This window comes from Littorina saxatilis, linkage group LG6 (assembly GCF_037325665.1).
Source record: "Littorina saxatilis isolate snail1 linkage group LG6, US_GU_Lsax_2.0, whole genome shotgun sequence".
NCBI lineage: Eukaryota > Metazoa > Mollusca > Gastropoda > Littorinimorpha > Littorinidae > Littorina > Littorina saxatilis.
This window is the reverse complement of record NC_090250.1, coordinates 20,733,169-20,750,909: the sequence shown is the minus strand read 5'-3', so window position 1 is coordinate 20,750,909 and position 17,741 is coordinate 20,733,169. Positions and strand designations below refer to the sequence as shown.

The 17,741-nt window shown below is 42.2% G+C and overlaps 2 protein-coding genes and 1 long non-coding RNA gene across 3 annotated transcripts in view; all 3 read left to right on the top strand.

The window, feature by feature from the left end:
- Window positions 1–17,741, top strand: part of LOC138968738 (folate receptor gamma-like) — a 376,265-nt gene that overhangs the window by 67,019 nt on the left and 291,505 nt on the right. The window lies entirely within an intron of this gene.
- The window catches only part of LOC138968740 (uncharacterized), a 330,336-nt gene that overhangs the window by 76,375 nt on the left and 236,220 nt on the right, over window positions 1–17,741 (top strand). The gene's annotated exons all lie outside the window — the stretch shown is intronic.
- On the top strand, window positions 8,012–13,298 carry LOC138968151 (toll-like receptor 3). Its single transcript, XM_070340714.1, has 4 exons — window positions 8,012–10,123; window positions 10,768–11,005; window positions 11,790–12,074; window positions 12,952–13,298. The coding sequence occupies exons 1-4, from the start codon at window positions 8,109–8,111 to the stop codon at window positions 13,183–13,185; spliced, it is 2,772 nt and encodes a 923-aa protein (XP_070196815.1). The 5' UTR covers window positions 8,012–8,108; the 3' UTR covers window positions 13,186–13,298.

Genomic DNA, 17,741 nt, shown 5'->3' with positions numbered 1-17,741 from the left:
GAGAGAGAGAGAGAGAGAGAGAAGAGAGAAGAGAGAGAGAGAGAAGAGAGAGAGAGAGACAGAGACACAGAGAGAGAGAGAGAGAGAGAGAGAGAGAGAGAGAGAGAGAGAGAGAGAGAGAGAGAGAGAGAGAGAGAGAGAGAGAGAGAGAGAGAGAGAGAGAGAGAGAGAGAGAGAGAGGGTGCACATTTGTTTGCGCAAGCGGATCACATAAAAATTATTGAAATTATCCCTTCGCCCGCATCCCATTTTCGCGAACGAGATTTTTACTGGAAGTAAAAATTTGGGGAGTCAAAATTTCGTGGAGGGAGTAATTTGTTCGTACCTTGGGGAGTTCTTTTCTCGTACGAAAGGTGTACTCGGAGTAAGAATTTCGTACGAAATTTGTACGCCGGAGTAAATAATGTTCGTCAGTGGGGTAAAAATTTCGTGTTACACCGGCGATAAAGGCTTACTTGGACACATTCCAAAACTTAAAACCCTAACTGATTTTTGTACAGAGTTGAATTTTTGATCATTATTTAATTTCTTCAAAGACATTATAGTACTAGTCCTATAATCAGCAAAATCAATTGATACAAAAATTCCAACTCTGCACAGGAACCAGTAATGTGTTTGTTTGTTTGCTTAACGGCAGAGTAAGCCTCCCGTAAACCATCACAGATACGGTCAGGCTTTTACACACAGTACAAACACCATTTCATTTAAACACTCACCAATTGAGAACATCCTAGGTGCCCTCCGTAAAGAGCGAACAATTTTCAAAGAATTTATTTTTGCGTGGTTTATCTTACCCCTGAGCCATCGTGAACCCGTGTGATCCAGTTTTCCCTTTTTACAATGCAGTCGTCATAGTTAGTCATTTGAATGCGACTCGACGTGAGCTTATCTACAATAGCACGTTTTTTTTATGCACGAAACAACGGCTGTGGTTCACAAGAACTCTAGCGATGGCTTTTGACTGTTGAGAGGAACGGCGATTTGCACTGATAAACCGGCCGTCGTCTGCTACGACCCTTGCGTGACCCTGCTTCCGGGCTTTTCTTTTTTTAAACTTTCACAACTTCGAATTGTTCTGATCTTGTCTTGATGAAAAACGAATTCTTTTATGATTAAAGAATGTTTGTGTAACAAGCTGTCAATTTATTATTTAGATTTTAAAAGTTAGGTCTAGCGCAAAAACGAGGCGCCGTTGTTGTTAACGGAACAAGTCTACGAAAATAAATTCTTGGAAAATGTCTCACGCTCGACAGAAAGCAGCCAGGATGTTCCCGTTCGGTGAGCGTTCAAATGGAAGTATGCTTGTACTGTATTTAGACGCTCGGGGAGCTCTGTGATGGTTTACGGGAGGCTTACTGTGCCTTTAACGCCCAGTCGACCACAAAGGGCCATATCAGGGCGGTGCTGCTTTGACATATAACGTGCGCCACACACAAGACAGAAGTCGCAGCACAGGCTTCATGTCTCACCCAGTCACATTATTCTGACACCGGACCAACCAGTCCTAGCACTAACCCCATAATGCCAGACGCCAGGCGGAGCAGCCACTAGATTGCCAATTTTAAAGTCTTAGGTATGACCAGGGTTCGAACCCACGATCACGGGGCGGACGCCTTACCACTAGGCCAACCGTGCTGGTCCCAGGAACCAGTAAGAATGTTTGGTTTTCGGTTGGTGTTCAAGAAGAGAGATGGTTTTATCCAAACTTTGGACAGATCTTAGAATGCGAGCACAATTTTACGGAAGGAATGTGTCTTTAGCCTAAGGTTATTGGGACGGAATAAAAAATAAAATAAAAAGAAGAGAAGTTTGCAACGTTTAAAGACACAGTGCAGCTCACAGTCTTCGTTTTGCGTTTTTGTTGCAACTGAGTGCATTTACAGTTCAAAAATCCTCCTATGGTAGTAAAACAAACCCAAAACTACCCAACGACGACATATGTGAAGCTCGACAGTTTCTTGTTCGCGCGAGTGCATAAATTAACCTTGTTTGGTCGGAGTTCGATTCAACTGAGTGATTCCGGCCTCCATTTTGTTTTACATAAACTCATGATGACGTCTGACATAGTTTGCTAGTGACGTGTCTTTTTGTGCATGATGTGGTGATCTACCTGATCTAAATTTAGATCCAAAAATAGGCCAAGACCAGCCGGGTCCGAGTACGAAATTAATTCGTAAAAAAATCCGCAGTTCTTGACTCTTTGGGTGCAAGTCAATGAAACTTGGTAGTTCTTCTAACGGATACCTGCCTGAATTAAGGTTACTCATGTTTAAACGCATTCTGCTGTGAATTTAGAATTCATGTAACCCTAGGTTTAAAAAAAAAATTGACATGACTTGACTTGACTTGTTAATATACTGTTCAAAAAAAGAAACGCATAGTTGCTACTTGCCAAATTTGTTTTATTTTTCGAAAAAATTAACAGAAAATCCAATATTTAGATTATTTGTTTGAAATTTGGTATGGACACAGTTGAATGCACACACAGTTCATTTGCATCTTCAAATCAATCAGTCAATCAATACGATTGGGTGCCGAGACTGTCAAGTCAGTAGGGGGTGTGACTGCCTTGAGCAGCAACAACTGCCCGGCACCTTCTGGGCATGGACTGGATCAGATGCCGGATATCTTGCTGTGGGATGGTGTCCCACTCCTCCTGAAGTGCCTGCAATAGATCGCGGTGATTTAATTTGCCGGCGCTTCTTCTCGCCTGCGCACACGTCTGTCCAATTCATCCCAGAGGTGTTCTATCGGGTTCATGTCTGGCGACATGGATGGCCAGGGAAGCACCTGGACATGGTGGTCGGTGAGGAACTGGGTGGTGAGTCGTGCTGTGTGCGGGCGAGCGTTGTCCTGCTGGAATATGGCATCCTGGTCAGCCAGAAGAGGAAGGGCGTGTGGGCGCAGAATTTCCTCCACGTATCGCTGGGCAGTTATGCGCCCTTGGACGTGCACCAGGGTGCTCCTTCCAGCGGTATTGATCGCCCCCCACACCATGACGCCTCCACCACCATGAACGGGTGCCTCATCCACACAGTTGGGCGCGTAACGTTCGTTTACTCTCCGGTAGACCCTCCTCCGACCATCATGTCGCTGGAGCAGGAAGTAGGACTCGTCGCTGAACCACACGTGTCTCCAGTGATTCCGGACGGTCCAGCGAAGGTGCTGGTTGCCTCACTGCACTCGGTTCTGGCGATGGCGGCGGGTGAGGACAGCTCCTCTGTGAGGTCTGCGAGCTCTCAAACCAGCTTCATGCAGGCGGTTCCGCACGGTCTGGTCCGATAATCGGTGTGGCCCGGGGAGAGCCTGGACAGAAGATGAGGCCGACAGGAAACGATTCCGGAGGTGGCGGAGCCGTATGAAGCGGTCGTGAGCAGCAGTTGTCGCCCTTGGTCTTCCCGCTCGTGGCAAGTCAGCAACGGAGCCAGTGGCTTGAAACCTGACCCACAGTCTACTGATGGTGCTCTGGGACACGTGGAAGTGCCTGGCGATTGCACTTTGACTTTGGCCTGCTTGTAAACGACCCAATGCAATTTGGCGGTCTTCTCTGCTCAATCGGGCCATCTTTCGTCGCTGAATTGTCGTCTGATTTCTTTGTGGCGAACAATCCGCTTTTATGGGTTTTGGAAGACATGGTGAGAGCTCAATATTCCCCGAGTTTCACGAGATTACACTGAAGCATGACGAGTGGTCATGCCAAATGAGCAATTTTGACATTGTAGCCACTGATAACGCATGCGTCACGTGCAGAGCTCACTTGTGGCAATGGACGAAAGGTCGACGACCAGATAAACATTTTCTGCAGTTTGGTGGATATCCTTGTAGCCATATAACTAAATTAACCAAATATTACAAGCTATGCGTTTCTTTTTTTGAACAGTATATGTTCTGTTCGGATGAAAAACAAGCTTAGAAGAATACACAAAATCGCGTTTTCCTATTTAGCACAAGCTCTACTGCGCTGTACCTGCTGTCATTGAAAGCGATCGACAGTCAGCCATTCGCTGTACGATTTGCATGGACTGATAAAAGAACATCTTCATACAATGTGTCAGCGTTTTCTCGGCCGCAGGGAATCGGTGAAGTCTTGGTGATAAAATACAGTGCGTTCAGTTTCATTAGTCGACAGAGTGACTAAATGTATTGATTTTGTTTTGATTCTTGATTTGGACCATTAGCAGTGTATCGGTCTGTTTCGGATTAAGGTTATCTTGGTTTATCGTAATTTTCTGCACAGTAGCCACCCAAAGTCACACTGAAATTATTTATCGTACTGCTAAGCTACCTGGCCAAAATCCGGGATCAACTATGAAAAAATGGAGGCTGAACTTTAATTTTCAGTAACTCATTTTGAGGTAACGACCATCGACAGAAGTACAACAGCACTTTCTGGCTGTCTGATTGTGTGGTCTAGTGACACCCTGATTGTTGATTTTCAGTCATGCTTCGCGGAACTGAAGACTGGAATGATGGGTATTTCCAGCTTGACGTCACCTGGCAGTCACTGCGCGAAATATCTCCGATGACTGGCGGTTTTTAAAAAATTTTTTTTAACGCAAATCAAAGCGTGGATTTAATTTGTGAAAAGTGTCCGTGTTTACATGAGGCAATCTACTAGTACATCTCGCAGTGTAGAGCCGCTCCCTGTCGTGACGTACACTTGCCCTAGATGACAGCTAGTAACCGTCACACCGTTTACCCTATGCAACAAGCCAACGGCCCTGCGGCTACGTCTACAGCGGATATCATCGGGAAATTGTCCGAACAAACACTGACAAGACTTGTTGTTTAGTTTATTGTACATACAGCTGGGTAAGAGATCAGTGCACATACATATAAACATTATACGAGATTGGCTTCCGTATACAAGCATACATATATATATTGCAAACATCATCGAAGAAATCTCTCTAAAAAATTAAAAAATAAACATTCAACAACACCAGTAAAACTCCGTTCCAAATTTGAGTAATTGAGTATTCACACGCTTATTGTAAGGTATTCCAGGTGTGCGGTGAGATATTTATAGCCTCCAAACCGAACCACATATATAGGTCTTAGGGTGGTTAGAGACAGTACTATCTAAAAAAATAATGATATCCCTTTATAAACGTAGAATTATATACTGTTTTGACGCTGAAGCGTATTCATTGCTATCGCGGCTGATTCGTATCCACTCGAGTGAGATGATGCCGCTGATGCGTATCACCCCTTTTCTTCAGTGGTCTGTTTAAAATGATAATTAGGCATTTATCCTTCCGACGTCGGCGTCAACATTTCACGACAGCAGGGCCAAACATAGATAAGTAGTTAGCACACAAATCACCATTTGAATGACAATATTAACATGCTCGGCTGTATTTGCTTTTCTCTATCTATTGCCAAATATTGAGTTTAATGTTTAACACATGTACTGTGTTACCTTTGAAAAAGAACGTTTGATCATTTACAGCTAGTTTTCATACAAGTTTGTAGAGTGTGCTGAATATGTAATATTTCAATGGACAATAAAGTGTTGTTATTGTTATTGTTATTGATATATATCTTGAAAAATCTGTCGAAACACTCCCGTGCGCTTTTTTGATGACGTCACTCGGGCGTTGGGTAGTTGGCTTGTTGCGTTTATGCAGGATCCGGTGTGTCAACAAGAGATTGATTGAGAGTACGGGTGCATATAGGGGAAGGGCTCCTAATATGGACCACTTTTTGTTTCATGCTAATAACTAGCTTGTTTTCTTGCGAAGAAGTTTCATTTTGTGTTTGGTAGTCCTTCTCTCTTAAGTGAACAGTTAGGCCTAATTAGAGTGAACTAGCTTTGATAGACATTCAGCAAAAATTAAATACAGAAAAAAAAATCACAAATGGTCCATATTAGGCGCCCAGGGTCCTAATATGGACCAGTGAAGCGGCCTTCACGAATCACTGTCAAAAGCCCCCTATACTTCAAAATAACATGATACAACTTATTGTGCATGTCAGACTAATTCAAATATGCTTTAGATTTATCTGTTTCGGGTTGATGAGAGCATTATTTGAAGCACACCAGGAAACTAAAGAAGCATATCAAAAACAGAGTGAAAATAAGTGAAATTATCAACTTCCACAAAAAGAAGACAATTTGATATATTTTTTTGAAAGCTCGAGGGCTAGTTATAGGTTATTTTCAGCAAGCTTCTTAATGAATTAATGAAAAGCTTTTATTTTCTTCGATTTGTTGAATGTGGTCCATATTAGGGGACTCATACATACTTTGAGATTTTACTATTATTTTTTGTTTGCAGTATAAACTCGGGGTCAACACTGCTAAAATGTAACAAATACGGTCTTAGCTGTCATATATAGCAATTTATTTGTGATAAAAGCTTTGGCTGTGGACAGAAACGAGTCCGTTTTAGGCGTCAAATTTAGAGTGAACGCTGCCAAAAGTGAAAACAAGTCGCGTAAAGCGAAATTACTACATTTAGTCAAGCTGTGGAACTCACAGAATGAAACTGAACGTAGTCCGCCGCTAGTGCTAAAGGCAGTGAAAGTGACGAGCCTGTTTGGCGCGGTAGCGGTTGCGCTGTGCTTCATAGCACGCTTTACTGTACCTCTCTTCGTTTTAACTTTCTGAGCGTGTTTTTAATCCAAACATATCATATCAATATGTTTTTGGAATCAGGAACCGACAAGGAATAAGATGAAATAGTTTTTAAAACGATTTCGGAAATTTAATTTTGATCATAATTTTTATATTTTTTTATTTTCAGAGCTTGTTTTTAATCCAAATATAACATATGTATATGTTTTTGGAATCAGAAAATGACGAAGAATGAGATGAAATTGTTTTTGGATCGTTTAATAAAAAAATAATTTTAATTACAAGTTTCCGATGTTTAATGACCAAACTCATGCAATACCAAATCCCGGCCTTTGTCGAAGATTGCTTTGCCAAAATTTCAATCAATTTAATTGAAAAATGAGGGTGTGACAGTGCCGCCTCAACTTTTACAAAAAGCCGGATATGACGTCATCAAAGGTATTTATCGAAAAAAAGAAAAAAATGTCCGGGGATATCATACCCAGGAACTCTCATGTCAAATTTCATAAAGATCGGCCCAGTAGTTTAGTCTGAATCGCTCTACACACACACACACAGACAGACAGACACACATACACACACATACACACACATACACACACAGACAGACACACACACACACACACACACATACACCACGACCCTCGTCTCGATTTCCCCCTCTATGTTAAAACATTTAGTCAAAACTTGACTAAATGTAAAAAGAGAAAAAGCCTAACGGTTTTGAGGTTTGTGTTTCTGCAACTGTTTTGACATGTGCAAGTTATCCAGAGAGGGTGAATACAGCGAATGAAATTGTTTTTAGCGCTCTAGCGGGGATATAGCTCAGTTGGTAGCGCGCTGGATTTGTATTCAGTTGGCCGCTGTCAGCGTGAGTTCGATCCCAGGTTCGGCGGAAATTTATTTCAGAGTCAACTTTGTGTGCAGACTCTCTTCGGTGTCCGAACTCCCCCCCCCCCCCCCCCCCCCCCCGTGTACACTACATTGGGTGTGCACGTTAAAGATCCCACGATTGACAAAAGGGTCTTTCCTGGCAAAATTGCTTAGGCACAGTTAATAATTGTCTACCTATACCCGTGTGACTTGGAATAATAGGCCGTGAAAGGTAAATATGCGCCGAAATGGCTGCAATTACTGGCCGTATAAAATTTCATCTCACACGGCATCACTGCAGAGCGCCTAGAACTGTACCCACGGAATATGCGCGATATAAGCGTCATTGATTGATTGATTGATTGATAGTTTGTCAGATCAAGAGGTGGTCCATATTAGGAGCCGGTCCATATTAGGAGCCCTTCCCCTATATAGCGAGGAAAGATATGAGTGTGCAGGGCTGCTGTAAACCAGGATATTAGATGTTGTATCACTAACGAGTGTTTTGTGTATACGTGTAGCTCCATAAAGCAGAAAGCCAGAAGAGGAGAAAGAGAGTAAGACAACAAGGTCGAAGTCCCGTGTTGAAAACAGTAGAATTGAGGCAAAAAACCTATAATTGTGAGAGCCAAGGACGGGACAAAGCCCATCCATAATGATTATAATCAACCCTATCGCCTGGGTTGCTTTATTTGTAGCACACATCGTTTCCACTGCTACTTTGCGATGCCGAGTTGAGCGCGGAGACAAAAACAGAACTTTTGTGAACTGCTGTCGTTTGCATCTCACGTCATTACCTGCCTTGGATTTCTATGACGCCACTTCTCTTGACTTCAGTTTCAACAGCTTGTCTCTCCTACATGGCAGTTCATTTTCACGCCTTACCCAGTTACTTCATTTGGATGTTAGCCATAACGACCTACAGACTCTCGTCCAACAGTCTTTTCAAGGACTTCAGGAGTTGCGTAGTTTGGATCTGAGCAGTAACAACCTGAACGCCCTGCCCAGCTTGATCTTTGTCGATGTTACGAATCTGGAGCTGCTGAAACTTGACCACAACAACCTGAAGACCCTGGAGAAGGACGTCTTCCAGGGCCTGACTCACCTCCGTCACCTGGACCTGGGCCACAATTACCTGCAGGTTTTGCACAACGACACCTTCTCACACCTGCCTCACCTCACCTGGCTCGGGATTGGGTCCAACCTCTTGGAGAAACTGGAAGCTGGCGCCATGACAGGCCTGAACAACCTGATCAACTTGGACTTGTCGCACAATCAGCTGAGCCTCATATCATCTGTGTTCCCTCCACGGGTTTTTGCCTCGCTGGGGAAACTTCAGGTCCTACGCCTGGAACAAAACGACGACAGCCAGATGGGAGAATACCCCGAAAACGTGTTCAACAACCTGGTCTCTCTGACGTCTCTCACAATCGATACGTTCGTCGAGGTGCACTTTGGGCAGGACTTTGCAGCTCTCCGTAACATTCACACCTTAGATCTAAGCGAAAACTGCAAATTTGGTCATCTGGCCAACAACTCGTTGGAGGGGTTCAAAAACTCGTCTCTGACTTTTCTCCATTTTCAGGGCTGTCCATTGAACGACATAGAACTGTGTGCATTCTGTGAATTGCCTTCATTGAAATGGCTGTGGCTGATATCCCATCACTGGCTAACACCAAACAAGGTGCTCGAGTCTTTGTATGGCCTTCAGTTCCAGAATATGAGCGAGATATTGTTATCGTACGTCGGAGATCATTTACCGTTTTTGCACGTCATTGATAGCCATTCGGCGAGATTTCTCCGAAACATTTGCGTTTCAAGAGTGTCAATGGTTAACTCTGCCCTGCAAAGATTAGCTGGCAACGCTGTGACCGTTCGAAACACCCCTTTCATGAACTGTATTGAACACGTAGACCTGTCACAAAACAGTCTCGAGGGTGATATTTCTACATTTTTTAAACTAATCAATTCAAAAGGACCATTGCGCACACTGTCTCTGCAAGATCAGTGGAAATTTTCAATTGGGGAAGCGCAGTGTTTGGCGAGCGAAGACTTCAACTGCAAGAAACACCTTGTGAATAGTTTCAACCATCTTTCTACCTATGTGTTCAATACGCCTCCAAACCTGACATACTTAAACATATCTTCACTCTTTCCACACGTCAACCCGTTGCCGGCCAATGTCACATTCCCGTCTGCAACAAAGTTAGAAGCGCTGGACATGTCTTATCTTGGGATGGCGAACTGCTACTTCACTTGGTACGGTCTGGAAAATGTGAAAACGTTAGGTTTGAATGGAAATTACTGCTACAATATCAGTGAGACCATGTTCGATTTCATGGACAGCTTGAAGCAGCTCGGTTTATCCAATCTTGGAATTAGTCCAGATTTCTTTCTGTCACGTGGCTGGCGTTTATTTCAAAACCTGGACCGGTTGGAGACTCTGGACCTGTCACGGAATAACCTTCGGTTTGCAGATCCTGAAATGCTAAGAGCACAGACACGCCTGAATAAATTGGATTTTTCCTACAACCGTTTCCAGACAGTGCCCGTCAATGTGGAGAACAATTGTGACCTGAAGGTGTTGGACCTTTCCCACAACTTTCTGACCACTCTGACGTCATCAGAACAATCCGCGTTGGACAGTCTGGCGGGTCGCCACACATTCAGGTACAGAGAGGGAGAGTAAGAGGAGGGGGGGGAGAGAGAGAGAGAAAGAGAGAGAGAGAAAAAGAAAGAGGGAGGGAGAGCGACAAAGAGGGAGAGCGGGAGGGAGAGAGAGAGAGCGAGCGAGAAAGAGAGAGAGAGAGGGAGAGAGAGAGCGATAAAGGGAGAGAGAGAGAGATTGAGAGATAGACAGTCAGACAGACAGACAGACAAACAGACATACAGACAGACAGGCAGACAAACAAACAGACAGAGACACCGATAGAGAGAGAGAAAGGAGTGGGGGGGGGGGGGGGACAGACACAGGCAGATCTAGACAGACAGAGAATCCTCAGTGCTTCCACAACGATCAGAATAGCCTAGTTATTGTGAAGAGTATACATTTTCCCATTGTTTCGTTTTTTATCGACCCGGAACAACAGATTTGGAGATACAATCGAACCTACACTTGCAAAAATATCGTGATAACAACCACCTGGCTATAACGACCACCCACGTCTTTCTCTATATAACTCACCTTTCAGTAACGACCAAATTTGAAAGGCTTTCTAGCGTCCCTTCGTTCATCCTTAGATATTTTTTTTAATGAAAAAAGACACGGACGATGCGATGTGTCCTCAGTGTTCACTTTTTTCTCCAAACTTCAGCCTGAAACTCCTGGGAAATCCGCTGGAATGCGCCTGTTACAACCTAGACATGGTGGAGTGGTTGTGGCACACCTCTGTGTTGCTTGATGGCGAGGGACGCGAAGCTAACTACACGTGCACCACGGAGTCAGGGGAGATCACCAGCACAGAGCGCGTGATGGCGCATTGGATGAGGCACTGGCGGCGCTGCTTGGGGTGTCAGATCTTTGGTATCGCCCTGTCGGCCTTTCTCTTGCAGGTAAGCAAAGCTAAAGACACTTAATGAGATATGATGCCGATACAAACACAGCCAGCCTGACGGTAATTTCCTGCTGCTAATATGACAAAGTCACCCAAACAAACTTTTGTTCTCGAAATTCAATGTCAGTTTTTCGGGAGACATTATCAGAAGAAATTGCATGTTTTTAACGCCATTATTCGCATTATGACGTCATCGAAGTTTTTTCTCTCACTTTTGACGTTAGAGAGTTCATCCTCGGAGAGAGGGTCAAGGACAGACACATTGGTTTCTTTATATGGTGAGGTTTCTCATGAGAGAATGCGAAAGACGAACATGCGTGTAAAGGCAGGATGACGTCATTTTGTTGAAATGTGTATCGTCATGGATCGTGCTAGGTTTACCTCCCTGTATAATTATATTACTCACAATCTAAACTCCATGACCCTGTCCTCCAGCTGCAAACATTCTTCAAATAAACCTCATTCATCGTCTTTTGACACTCCCCCCACCCCACCCCACCCCTACTCCTCAGGCCACCAATCGCCCCAACCCTCGGTGCAAAATATCAAAATAGAATGTATGGTAATAGTTTGAACGCACTAGTACTACGTATTCCTCTGCTTAACGCTGGCATGTTACAAAAACGTGGCCACCTGTAGGCCCTGTGTGCAAATGCAAAGTTCAACATTTCAATCATGATTATGATGCGCAGTCTTCAATCTCCCGTTTGTGGATGGGCAAATTCGTCACAAACGAACATTGCATGACAAAGCGTTTCTTCTCTCTCTTTTTTTCCCTCCAGATCCTATCCATCGTCGTGGTGTTTGTCACCGCACGCTCCTGGACCCAGCTGTGTTACGCCTGGAAAGCCGTCCGCCGTCACCGCCTTCCGAGACGTCAGCACTTTCGCCGTGACGCTTACGTCGTGTACTCAGACGCAGAGCGTGACGTCATCCTGGCCTGCGTGACGCTGCGTGAGGTTCTGGAGGAGCAGTACAGCGTGCGTCTCTTGCTGCGTGACCGAGATGACTTGCCAGGGTCTGTGAGGGCAGAGAACATCGTGCAGCATATTGACAACAGCTGGAAGGTGAGATAGATATGACGTTAAAAAATCCTTCAACGTTTTTTTGAATGAGCTCACACAAAATGAGCTGCAAGTTCCGGCCGTACGCAACTGAGATTCTGAGTCGGCTTGAAGACGTTCGGAAAAGAGTTGAAAATCGAACCGAGCTGTTCGCACGGCCAATTTCTTGATTATTTTGTATTAATAACTTTTGATTGTCTTCAGTTCATTAATATGTATTGACACTTTGGATAGAACACGTCATTGTGAACATAGAGAATACTACATGGCTTGCTGTGTCGTACCAGATTTACACGAGTTTTTAAAAAAAATATTGAACTGCGAGCGAAAGCGAGCTGTTCACTTTTTGAAAAAGCAACGAGTGTAAATCTGGTACGAAACAGCAAGCCATGTAGTATTCTGTTTATCCTACATACTGTACTTACGTGTATTTTACTCAAAACGTCCCGCAGTCGAGAAGACGCTTCTTTTGGAACATCGATCTCTCCATAGCCTCTTGCAATCTCTTACGTCAAAGCAAAGAAACGTCACTCTGGAAAGTGTAGCGTGACGTGTTAGTTCTAAAAATTCACCGAGGGGAATCAGCGAGCGCACATTTTTTTCCATAATGACGTTTGTCTCGGTGAATTTGGCATCATAAGCAGTGGAAAAACAGGTCCCTGCCAGACTTGCTTGACATGACCTCATTTACATGATATACACACGTGTGGCTTGAACGATATTGTTATGTAATGAGTGGTCTCTCTCACGTATGTAGGATAAAGCACATTACAAAGACGTGTAAATAGAAATAGGACCGAGAGAGAAGAGGGAGTGTGGATTACTCAGTCTCCACATTTGCCCTGAAGCCTGTCAATTACCGTGTATTCTCTCTGTTCAGGTGTTGCTGCTGGTTACGCGTGAGTTCTCCAAGGACGAGTGGGCGTGCGGCTTCACGGTCCAGCAGGCACAGCGCAGCATCACAGACACCATGCCGGACCGTGTCATCGTCGTCTTCCTGGAGGAGCCGCGTGTGCTGCCCGCCATGCCCTCTCTGCAGCTGCTACTACGCATGGTGCCAGAGAGCAACATACTGCACGTGCACGGGGACACGCCGCCACAGCACACCGCGTAGAAGACACTGGCTGACCTCATTACCAGAGAACAATCGTGATAGAGTGACTCTCTCTCTCTCTCTCTCTCTCTCTCTCTCTCTCTCTCTCTCTCTCTCTCTCTCTCTCTCTCTCTCTCTCTCTCTATATTAGGTCATGAACGGGTTTTTTTATTTATTTTTTTAATTTTTTTTTATTTATTTTTTTTTTTTTTTTTTTTTAAATTTTTTTTTTTTTTTTTTTTTTTTTTTAAACTTTGCTACCTGATCCTTTATTTGGTTAGTGTGTCGTGTTATGTTGGCTTGCCTTATAAGTTAGTTGATCTTCTGTGTGTGTGTGCGTGTGCGTGTGCGTGTATACATATGTGTGTGTGTGTGTGTTCTGATAATGTATGGTTGTATATCTGTATATCACATGTCGATAAAAAATGATCTTATTCTTATATTACTATTATTGCGTGTGTCTGCGTTTCATCATAAAAAGTTTGTTCCTATGTATTCCCATTTCGATTATAACCATTTTGCTTAGATCAGGACTAGCTGTAAGAAAGGTCCTACGGACCTAATGCTATCTTTCCTGTAATAAAGTTCAATGTTTCAATGTTTCAATGTTTCAATGTTTCTCTCTCTCTCTCTCTCTCTCTCTCTCTCTCTCTCTCTCTCTCTCCCACTCTCTCTATCTCTCTCTGTGTCTCTCTCTCTCGGTGACCCTCTCTCTCTCTCTCTCTCTCTCTCTCTCTTTCTCTCTTGCAAAACTTATTCTGCATGATTTGAATAGGTCCACGGATGATAAACTAAAGCTCCTAAATTTCCTCCCCTTGAAAGATCAGTTGACGTTAAACAAGGCTGTGTTCATGTATAAAATTCTAAATGACGACTGTCCTAAATATTTGCAATCACATTTCAAACATGCCACAAAAAGATATGGGTCCCAAAAAATCATCCCTCCTATACCTCGCATAGACCTCTACAAATCGAGCCTAGCCTTCTCGGGAGCTTTTCTCTGGAACTCCTTCCCCCAACAGATAAGAAATGCAACTTCAGTGAAATTGTTTAAGAGACAGTCACGTTCACACATCATTCGTGAATGAAATGTCTTGTTCGATTGTTATTTTGTTGAACATTTTGTACTAGTGTTAACGGATGTGTAGCTAATCTGAGCAACTTCATTCTCAAAATGAAAGGCTTAACTATGTCAATGTAATTTTGTAATTTTTGAGTTCTCCTTATATAATTCCTCAACTGCACATAGTATTGCAATCCATACAATGTATTTCTATATCTTATATGATTGAATTTTTATTTGTTATGTCCGTCTGTCTTTATGTGTTGTATAAAGGACAGGTTGGAAGAATAGGCTTTGCCTAAAACCTTTATCCTTTTGTAATAAAGTTCTGAGTCTGAGTCTGAGTCTCTCTCTCTCTCTCTCTCTCTCTCTCTCGGTGCACCCTCTCTCTCTCTCTCTCTCTCTCTCTCTCTCTCTCTCTCTCTCTCTCGGTGCACCCTCTCTCTCTCTCTCTCTCTCTCTCTCTCTCTCTCTCTCTCTCTCTCTCTTTCTCGGTACTTACGGTAACAAATGTATAGAGATATTTGGGGATGCTGTTTACTACCAAGCTGAGCATAAACAGCGCTCAGAGGGAGCTGAGTAGGTAAGGCAAAATAGGTGTCATGATGATTCAGAAGATCATGCGTAAGGTAAACATGTCAGACCCATGTCTATTTTGAAAACTGTGTTTGATACACAGATCGAGCCAATTCTGACATACGCAACGCAGCATGCAGAAGTCTGGGGTTTGGGGGAAGTGCAGACAATAGAAAGGGTTCACACTTTTGCAATAAAACGTTTGTTCAATGTTCCTTTGCATTCTTCAAACACATTATTGTGTATGGAAAAGCGGGTCGTTCATCAGAAACATTGGGAAATGCATTAAATACTGGATTAGGTTGACCAGGCTACCTACGATACGTATGAGCAGACAGGCATATGAAATGTTCTTGACACAGTCCGAAGCAGGCTGAGAAAACTGGACAACAATGGTGAAGAAAATATTGATTGAGAATGGCTTTTATTGGTTTTGCTTGGTAAAATTAAGAAGTTGGAATAGAGAGGCAGTTTATTAATCAGTTTAAGAACAGACTTATTTGTTGTTATAAACAGAACTGGCATTCTGAAATAGAAGAAAACGAAAAATGCAAGTTGTATCATTCTTTTAAATGTATATTTCAGACAGAGAAATATTTGTTTCTTACTGATAAGTGAAAAAGGGATAATATAGCAAGATTCAGGTTGGGGAACTTTTAGTTTTAAAAGTAATAAGCAATGGTTTGTAATTCAGTGGGGAGCAAGCACAAGACTGTTATGTCAATTGTGTGCAAAACAACCAGAAGATGAAGTACAAGTCCTCTTAAAGTGTACATTTTATGAGAATTTGAGACAGAAGTTTTAATTTTAAGCTGTACATCTGTTCAGCCTGATATGGAAAAAGTGTTTCGCCTGCTCTCATCCAGTGATATGAGAATAGTGAGATCGCTTGCAGCTTTCATTGCATCTGCATTGAATATAAGGAAGAAAAACATGGATCCTATGAAAGTTGAAGTCTTTAATTACAAAAGTAAGAACAATTCAACATTCGGGTGATCCGTGTCCATTTTTACATTTAGTCAAGTTTTGACTAAATGTTTTAACACAGAGGGGGAATCGAGACGAGGGTCGTGGTGTGTGTCTGTGCGTGTGTGTGTGGGTAGAGCGATTCAGACTAAACTACTGGACCGATCTTTATGAAATTTTACATGAGTGTTCCTGGGTATAAAATCCCCAGATGTTTTTTTCATTTTTTCGATAAATGTCTTATGACGTCATATCCGGCTTTTTGTAAAAGTTGAGGCGGCACTGTCACACCTTCATTTTTCAATCAAATTGATTGGATTTTTGGCCAAGCAATCTTCGACAAAGGTCGGACTTCGGTATTGCATTTCAGCATGGAGGCTTAAAAATTAATTAATGACTTTGGTCATTAAAAATCTGAAAATTGTAATTAAAAATTTTGTTTTTATAAAACGATCCAAAATTACTTTTATTTTATTCTTCATCATGTTCTGATTCCAAAAACATATAAATATGTTATATTTGGATTAAAAACAAGCTCTGAAAATTAAAAATATAAAAATTATGATTAAAATTAAATTTCCGAAATCGTTTTAAAAACAATTTCATCTTATTCCTTGTCGGTTCCTGATTCCAAAAACATATAGATATGATATGTTTGGATTAAAAACACGCTCAGAAAGTTAAAACGAAGAGAGGTACAGTAAAGCGTGCTATGCAGCACAGCGCAACCGCTACCGCGCTGAACAGACTCGTCACTTTCACTGCCTTTTGCACTAGCGGCGGACTACGGTCATTGTGAACAAATGTAGTGCGTTCAGTTTCATTCTGTGACTTCCACAGCTTGACTAAATGTAGTAATTTCGTCTTACGCGACTTGTATTTGATGTTTTTGCTTTAAGTGATGTTGATTCTTTTAGAATGTTTAGCATTACAACTGTATTATTTTATGAGAACTATCCGGGAGTGAGAGAAAAAAAGTTGGTGTGTGTGTGTGTGTGTGTGTGTGTGTGTGTATGTGTATGTGTGTGTGTGTGTGTGTGTGTGTGTGTGTGTGTGTGTGTGTGTGTGTGTGTTTGTGTGTGTTCATGTGCCGTGTGTTTGTGAGTGTTGGTTAAGTGTGATTACGGTATATCTTTTTACATATTGGAACTCCCTTTGTCTAAATGGCTTTTAAAGCAAAACAATTATTGCGACATATTTCAAAGTCCAAGTAAAGCATTAATTCCCGTGTCGTTTCATGCAAACTTTCTATGCCATTTAGGCGATGTGAGAGACTAAAATGACCACAATAAAACTTGAAAAATACATGGAGTAGCTTAGCTTTCTGGGTAGTTATTGAAGTGATTTATAAAAAGAAATAAAACATTTGCGAAAACGTCGTCGCTCTGGAAACTGGCATAAACAGCGCCATATTGGATTTTTACTGCAACATCATACATCAGAAATGCTTAATATTTGGCACAAAGATACACATGACTTTTATCTAAAATCATATAGAACGATTTTCTCAGAAAAGACAACAGTTGAATTTATATCAATTTTTGAAATAAGGAGTAATGAATATGAGGTTAGAAATTCCTTATTCCTTATTACAAAAATTAATATAAATTCAACTCTATTCTTTAGTAAAACAATATTGTTCTATGATTGTAGATAAAAGTCATGTGTATCTTTGCGCCAAATATCATGCATTTCTGATGTATGATGTCGCTGTAAAACCGTTTCCTAGAAATACAATATGGCGGCTGTTGGCAACGGCGATCTGTGTCCATTAATATGTACACATTTTTCATTCATTTTTATAAGTCACTTCAATTACTACAAAGAAAACTAGGTTATTCCATGTATTCTCCAAGTTTAATTTTAATGCCTCACATCGCTTTAAGGCAGTCCACTTGACTATCTTCCACAGATTTCGGATCAAAGATTTCTTTAACAGGAATCACGTAATCGCCGCTCAAATAAAAACATC